This window comes from Grammomys surdaster, unplaced genomic scaffold (assembly GCF_004785775.1).
Source record: "Grammomys surdaster isolate TR1022 unplaced genomic scaffold, NIH_TR_1.0 1136, whole genome shotgun sequence".
NCBI classification, from domain to species: Eukaryota; Metazoa; Chordata; class Mammalia; order Rodentia; family Muridae; genus Grammomys; species Grammomys surdaster.
In genome coordinates, this window is record NW_021605555.1 from 724419 (window position 1) to 733207 (window position 8789).

General features: G+C 38.7%; 1 protein-coding gene across 2 annotated transcripts in view; it reads right to left on the reverse strand.

Moving 5' to 3' along the window:
• The window catches only part of Wdr27 (WD repeat domain 27), a 118969-nt gene that overhangs the window by 17943 nt on the left and 92237 nt on the right, over window positions 1-8789 (reverse strand). The window contains exon 24 of one of the 2 annotated variants that reach the window (XM_028783486.1): window positions 3044-3108. In XM_028783486.1, the coding sequence (XP_028639319.1) occupies window positions 3090-3108 (19 nt within the window). In that variant the 3' untranslated portion in view covers window positions 3044-3089. Of the gene's footprint in view, window positions 1-2851; window positions 3109-8789 lie in introns of those variants that run through there. The other variant, XM_028783485.1, reaches the window with a different exon arrangement.

The window sequence follows — 8789 nt, forward strand, 5'->3', positions numbered from 1 at the left end:
GGGGACGTCCTTTAGTGACTATAGTACAATAAAGGATCAGGAAAGCTCTAGATCCCTTCCTCCAAACACCTGCTTTTCCTATTTCCTTGTCAGTTCACAACCCATGTATCAGCACTAGCTTCAGCGGAGAAGAGTGAAAGCCCGGGTGCACACTCCTGGTCTGATTAGTAGACTAGTTTGCCTATAACTTGTATTATTTCAAAGGTTTCAACTTGTAAGAGAGTTGGTTTCATAGCAGTTTGTGCTTAGTATTTTGTACCAGAAACCGCCATGTAGAACCATGGATATGAAATGTACATCTTGTACAGACAAGTTATCTAGTAATCAGCTTGTGCACAATTTATTACTCCAAAATTCATTTATACGTTCTAGAAAAGCCACTTATTGTCATATCTCCTGTTTCCAGTCATACTTGTTGCCTAACACAGAAGATAATACATGCAAAGGTCCTGGACATATTCCAGGGAATTTCCGAGGAAGCTCACATTTGAATTTGTTGAGGCAAAAGAGAAAGACTGCAAACAGTAGTATTTTCTGAAATGCAACCCAGTAAGCGGACATTCAGAAAATGTGCAAACAACAGTCTCTCAGTCACACAGGATCACCAACAAAAGTGCTCACCGTGGGGTCTGAATGCCTGTCCGTCCGTCTTAGGGTTACTACTCTTGAGATCAAACACTATGACCAAAACCACTTTGGAGAGAGGGTTTATTTGGCTCACAGTTCCACGTAACAGTTCATCATCAAAAGCAGTGAAGGCACCAACCTCATGCAGAGCAGGAACCTGGAGGCAGGAGCTGGTGCAGAAGCCTTGGAGGGGTGCTGCTTACTGGCTTGCTCATCATAGCTTTGCTCAACCTGCCTTCTTATAGATCCAGGACCACCAGCTCAGGGGTGAGCACCACCTGCAATGGGCTGGGTCCTTCCCTATCATTCACTAATTAAGAAAATGGCTTACAGCTGGATCTTATGAAGGCATTGTCTTAATTGAGGTCCCCTTCTGGATAACTCTAGCTTGTGTCAAGTAACCAATGAGTCGAGCCCTGTCTCCTAATGGTTCCACACTTCTCCCAATACTGCTTCCACCTGGGAACAAGTATAAAAACACTATCTTGCAGAGATACATAAACCATATAATGACATTTGAACAAGACAGGGTAAGAAATAGGTAGCCATTACCTACTTCAAAGTTGAAATGGTGTTTCAGTGTTTAGGGTAAGTACTAGCATTGTGACTGACATGGTGACGGAGTGTTTGGAGTAGGCACTGACACAACGACTGATATGGTATCTGAATGTTTGTGGTGGGCACTGACACAGTGATTGACATGTTGTCTAAGTGTTTGTGGTGGACACTAACACCGTGATTAACATGGTGTCTGAGTGTTTGGGGGGGGCACACTGACACAGTAGTGTAAATTTGCATTTTACTTTCCCTTAACACCTTTCATCCAGAACTTACACTCACCAGCATCTCTTCTTTTGTACTATTAAAGAAAATAATCAGAGCAGTGGTCCTTGACACCAGTCTCAAGTGGTGGCCCCTCCAGGAAACCAAGTTCTCACAGACTGGGGAGGGGCAGAGTCTTAGGCACACTGATCACTGGGAGAGGTGGAGTCCCAGTTGCTGCTGTGCTGGCTCCTGTGGCTCTCAACTTGAAACTCCTCTTATAAACAGCCTGGAGATAACATGAAGCTTCATACCCCAAGGGACTAGGAGCCTGAACAGCTACCGTAAATTGTCACCCACTCATCTGAGAAAATTTTCTACCAAAAGGAAAACTCCCTATTGTATATGGATCACTCTCAGCCTCTCTGGTGCTGGCAGCTGCCATGAGCTCTGAGCATAGGGCATCGTAAAGCTAACACCACAGCAAAGTCAGGAATAAAAGAAGGGAACTTATGCAGAAGAAACAAACCAAAGCAAGTTGATTCTAATTAGGATACGAGTAAACTTTGGTTGGTAATAAAAGGGAATAAAAAGGAAAGAGAAAAGAATAGGGGGAGTGAGGGCAGGGTCTTAGGGCCACTCTTTTTTTTTTAAAAGAACACACTCAAATGAGGCATTTCTATGGGTCAAATTGTGGTCAGGCAAATAGTTCAATTTTCAAGTAGTTTGGTTTCATCATAACACTGAAAATGAACTTCTAGAGGGCCTGTCACTTGTGGCCTATGTGTCCCTGGGACCCAGAAATGCATGCACCCATATGCACACTTTAGCTTTTCTCCACTAATCACCTGTTACATGTATGGCACAGACAATGGCTATGTTAAATAGCAGAGCAGGCTTGGAATGCAGAGTAGTTTCTTTAAACTGGGTGAAAAAGAATGAGGCCCACATCTGCAAAGAAAGCCTTTCAAGGGAATGGGGAAAATGAACAAAAGTTGCTTATTCCAGAAGGTCTGGCTCAGGTCCCTCTGTGGCCAGACTTGGGACCTCAACCACATTCTTGCTTTGATGTCTTCAAACACATGGATGTGCCAAAGTTGAGCAAACATGACATATTCCCCAGAATATGAATCATTTTATCTTTCAAATACCAAAAGGAATCATAAGAACCATCTAATTGGAGACCGAGAAGACCAGGCTGAGTATGGCTCACCCATCTTCTACCCCTGGACTGTGCTCATCCTGAAGAGACCAATGTGGGACATCTAGGTGAACAGCATAGGGCCATGGCATCCTTGCCACCTTGAATCCTCAAGTATAGCTGCCACGGTGGTGGGAATTACGCAAAAAGCTACAGAGTGCAGAATAAGATGAGCTAGCTACTGTGGAATCCAGAGCTGCTTCATGCCCCACCCTTTCTTTTTTCTTCATCTCTACCTCCCCTCAAGGTACAGTCATGAAAGAGGCACTGGCTTATCTTTATTGGAGACTATCATTTCCACTGTTTCTATGCGGGTTTTCTTAAGAGGAAGAACTCTCAGATGGGGATCAGTCCTACAGAAGAGGAACCCAACAAGGCCTACAATGGAAACTGCCCATCCACTTCAATAGCTAAGCCATGGGTTTTTTCTCTCCTTTCTTCTTGTATTCTTACCAACAGGTCGGCCATCACTCAGCCACAAATAGCTGAAGTTTCCCATCTAAGGTGGCTGTGACAAGCTGTAATAAAAAGTAGAGTGCTGTATTAATTAAGCCATTTTCCATTTATTGAGTAACCAATGAGAAGTTGCTACAAAGTTTACACATTATTTGAAATGTTCAGGTTAAAGAGCAAAATCTATTAAATTAGTAAAGTCTGCTGCAACAGTGATACCTATACTCCATCAGTCCAACACACACAGCGTAATACCTGCACACCAATAATCCAACCTATGTTCTACTGATGCTTTAGTATCTGAGATACTTTGACCTTAGGAGCATTCTGAGTTTAAGGGTAGCCAGGAAGACAAGATCTTATCTCCAAAAGGGAGGTTAGAGAGTAAAGAACCCATGGGACATTGTCAAGCAGACCAACATGTGCCTGCAGGAGTCTCAGGACAACAAAGAAAAGAAGCAGAGAGAATATTTAAAGAAGGGTTTTATTTTATATATAAATGAGATGAAAATAAACACCTGTGCTCAACAAGCTCCCACGATGAACTAAAGGAGCTCCCAATACATCCATGATGTAGTTAATAACTCAGAGCCAAACCAGGCTGAACCATAGAGACAGTAACAAAAAGGTAGCTCATCATCAGACTAAGGTGGTTGACAGACTAAAGAGAATGAAAGAAAAGGTGTCTGCCAACCAAGCATCCTGTGTGGAGTAAATACACTTGAGTCATGATTGACACTTCCCAGGTAAGCAAAGGCCAAGGAAGTTCATTACACTAGACCGAAGTGTCCCATAAGAAGGGTTGAAGGGGGCTCTACAACTAGAGTAAAAGGACTTTAAACATGAACTCAAAACTACATGAGGATAAAGCTCTCAATAAAAGCAGAGATATGAGTAACTATTAGATTAACTTTACTATAATAGAACTCTGTAACTTATTTTATGTGTATGGGTGTTTTGCCTACGTGTGTATCTATGTACCATGCACATGCAGTGCCATGGAGGCCAGAAGAGGCCATCAGATTGCCTGGACTGAAGTTACAGATGGTTGAGAGCCATTATGTAGGTGCTGGGAATTGAGTCCAGGTCCTCTGAAAGAGCAATCAGGATTCTTAGCCACTGAGCCATTACTTCAGGCCCTCAGTAACTATTTTTTAAGAGACAAATACATTAGTAAAAGAATTGTTTATGTCAAAAAAATTAATATTGTAACTTGGATTTATAACTCTACATTTTGATACATTTATTTAAGAAGCAAGTGCATTTTAAAGTTATTATTTTGACTTATATTTTGATTAGCAAACTATATAAATAAGATTATAATTTTTAATTTTAATAACCGAGAGAAGGCCAGTGAGATGTCTGTCTTAGAGGCACTTTTTGCCCAAGCTTGCAAACCTGAGTTTGACCCCAGGAAATCAGGTAAAGGTAGAAGGAGAGATCAAGCTGAAAACAGCAGGAGCAAATGTGTAGATAGAAAAGGTATAGTTCTCTGTGTTATTGAATTTACTCTAGTATAGATAAAATTCAAATATTTCAGCCATAATAGGCTAAATGGAATCTCTATACAAAGACAGTATCTATGACATATACACAAAAGAAAAATGAAGTACTTTGAACCACTTTGCTGTAAGAATTGACTAAAGACAAAGGAAGAACATAATGCAAGAAAGGAGGGGCAGCTAAACCCATGTGGAGAAAATACAGAAATCAGCTTTCTCCTTATCTATAATTATTTTAAATGCAAGTATATTGAACTCAACAAAAGTTGTAGAGATTGGAAAAATGTATTAAAACAAATTATCCACCTATATGATGTCTACAAGAAACTCATTTTAGATACAAAACCACAAATAAATTGAAATAGATGATATTCCATGCAAATAACAACCAAAAGTGAGTGGAGATGACTCAGAAAAAGAGACTTTAAATTTAAAAGATTAAGAGAAAAGGATATTGTATATTGACATTTCAATAGCACAGGACACAATGATACAAGAAGTCACATATATCACAGAGACCACCCAAATAAATATATTATAGAGAAATAGAAAGACTTAAGAGAAATATTTTTGACAATAACAGCAGTTTTAATACTCTCTTCTGTTTTCTCTTATCTCCATTGACAGACAGTAAGTGTACAAAGGGCTTAAGCAATGTGGTAAATCAACTAGATATAGAAAACACAGAACATACCAAACAAGATGTGCATTCTTTTCAACTACCTAGGAGGAGTGCTCTAGAATAAACCATTTGTTAAATTACATTTCAGTATATTGAACAAGACAGATATGATACAAAGTAACCACTCTGTCCACATTAAATGAAGATAGACCCTAACAATTGTAAAAATTAAATTCTTTTTTTTTTTTTCCTTTTTGAGTCAAGATCTCAAGTATCCTCAAACTCACTGGGGCAGAGGATGACCTTGAACTTCTGGTTTTCCTGCCTCCACCTCACAAGTATAAGGTTTACAGGCATGTACAGGGTACTGGGTTATACAGTACTGGAAATTGAACCCAGGGTTCATGCATGATATGCAAGCCCTTAAAAAACCAATGGATCACAGGAACTGTCTTTGAGATATGAGTAAACATGAAAATCTAGCATGCAAAAAGTGAGCAAAAAAGACGGTCTAAAAACTAGTTACAAATGTTTATATTTAAAATCAACAACCTAACTTTACAACTTAAAGAACTAGAACCAAGTCTCTTAGGAACAAAACCTCTCAGAGCTGTCAGAGGAAAGGAAATAAATATTAAAAATACATATGAACATGCAAACAAGACTGGAAGTTAATGGTCTGGAGAGAAGGGGGAACTTTTTTTTTTCAGTGATGTAGCCACTGAAAGCTGATCATGATCCTGTAAATAATCCCTCATCCATGATCATATAACTTAAATTTTGGACAGTCAAACAGACAGACAAACACACACACGTACACAAAATCGCATGCACACAGATGCATGCATACACTCTCACACAGAGGAGAGGCCATAAGAGAACAATGGGAGATGAGTATGATATATATATATATATATGTAAAATTCTCACTGGAAGATTAAGATCATTCTGTTTTTTTAAAAGAATTTATATATATATTAACTAATTTACTTTTACCTATTAAAATTTGACAAAGATTGCATAGAAATATATACAGTGTACAACATGACATTTTAAGTAAAAATAGTTAACATTAAAAAATAGGAAAAATCAATGAAACCAGAAATTGATTCTTTGGAAAGATCAACAGAATTGACAAGTCTGGCTAAATGAACTAAGAAAAACAGAGAATATTAAAATTACTTCATTTAAACCTGAGTGCCATTCCTACTGATAGTACAGAAGCAAAACCATCATAAAAAGTATTATGAACAATTTTATATAATCAGATTGAATATTTTCCCAGCTAAGTGCATATACAGCCACACAAATAAATACATATCACACATACATAACACACACATACATACACAGCACACAAACACATACATAACACATATACACCATACAAAACATACACATACACACACATCAAGACTTCCCACACTCACACAAATATATAACACACATATATATCACATATATATTCATATACCACACACATATTACATGCACACACATTATACACATATATACATACCATCAACTCATAATAAAGATATATCACACACATTAATATACCAATGCATACCAAACATATATATATATATAACACACACACCACATGCATGTACATACCACACATACATACCAAATACATATTCACACACCACACACTACACAAAAAGAGAGAGATCACACACATGCATTCACATCACACACACACACATATCACAGAGTCATTCACATGCCACACACACACCACAATACACACATATTCACATATTACACCACACATACAGATACACACATACAAAAACACACACGTGTTCACATATTATACCACAATACACACATATTCACATATTACAACACACACACACACAAATCCAAAGGTGCCTGTAGCTAGTAAAAGTGAATCATGAATAAAACATGTCTTGTAATTGATCTGTGTAGGAGTACACATTTATAATTCTAACACACTGGAATCTGGAACAGGAGGATCACAGGTTCAAGGCTAATTTGGGATACATAGTAAGAACATGTCTCTAAAAACATATTTTTTTATTAAGAAAAAAATCTAGTCCTGATTATTTTACCAGTGAATTAATTCAAATTTTTAAAGACATTTTTTATTTTTGATGTAATATAATTTCCCCCAACCAAACTCTCCCACATATACTGCCTTGCATTCTTTCAAATTCATAGCCTCACTTTTTATTGTAACACATGTGTATATGCATATATATATATATATATATATATATATATATATATGAGTGTGCATATATATGTATGTATATATACATACACACACACATTCCTAAATATAATCCACTATACAGTGTTATCTGTATGTATGTTGTCAAGGCTAACCATTTGGTACTGGATGACCAATCAGTGTGCTCTTCCCTGGGGAGGACTATTTCTCCCACTCTCAGCATCTCTTAGTTGCCTGTAGTTCTTTGTGTAGGGTTGAGGCCTCCTGAGCGGTCTCCTGTCCACTGTGGCATGTCTACTGTTCTTCTTCATCTCATGCTTAAGTAGTCATGTTGGTGAGACTTGATGGGTAGAGCTTCTCACATTCCTAGGAGACACAGTCTCACAGCAAACTCCCTAATCCTCTGGGTCTTAGCAATTGTTTTGCCACATCTCCTGAAATGATCTCTGAACCTTAGGAACAGGAATAGTACTGTGGACCTATCTGTTGTGACTGGGTTCTACAACACTGAGTTTTGATTGGTTGTGGTTTCGGTGATGGTCTCTATTTATGCAAAGAGAAATCTCCTTGATGAGGGGTGAGGACTACACATATCTGTTGGTATAAGGGTGAATATTTAGAATGTAGGTAGGGATCATGCTGGTTTAATAAAGTGGTGATTGTATATTCTTCTCTACAATCCATGACGTACCTAGCCAGCTTTGAGAGTGATAGTGACCTGTCTCCTGAACCTTCACCCAGCTGATACCCTGTTCTGAAAGATATCTGTATTCCCCCTGAACACCCACGCTCCAGTGTCATCCCCTTCCCCATGTCCTGCCTTTCCGTGTTTATAACCCTTGTGTGAATGAGAATAAATTACGATTTGAAAAAAATAAATTATTAAAAAAAAAAAACTAGCCGGCTTTGGCTAGGTTTCCAGGATCAGAGACAATTTCCCACTTCAGTCAGTCTTAAGACCAAATGAACTTTTGGTTACCACCAAGGTATGTGTACCACTACTATACCCTTTGGGTTATCTTGCTATACTGGTTGTTGCGGTGGTTTGTAGGCATCAGGAAGAACTTTTGGTTGCTTCCTTCCATCAAAAGCTTGCATAACACCTGTTAACAGGAAAGGTAGTCCTTAGGGAGGAGGCTTTCAGGTCATTTTCAGGCTAGCAGCCTCTGTGCCCTGTGCCTGAAATGCATGGTGTCTTCTGTAATGGGGACTTGCCTTGCCTTCTGAAAGAAACCAAGGGCAACAACAACAGTCGATAATATTTTGAGAGTCTGTTGAACAACCCTGACCAAAAACTCAAAAGAGGGCTTCTAGTGCCTTACAATGGGGTTCTTGTTAGATGGATTTTGGGTATTGTAGAGATCACTGTCATCCCAGATGAGGACACACACACACACACACACACACACACACAGAGGGGGG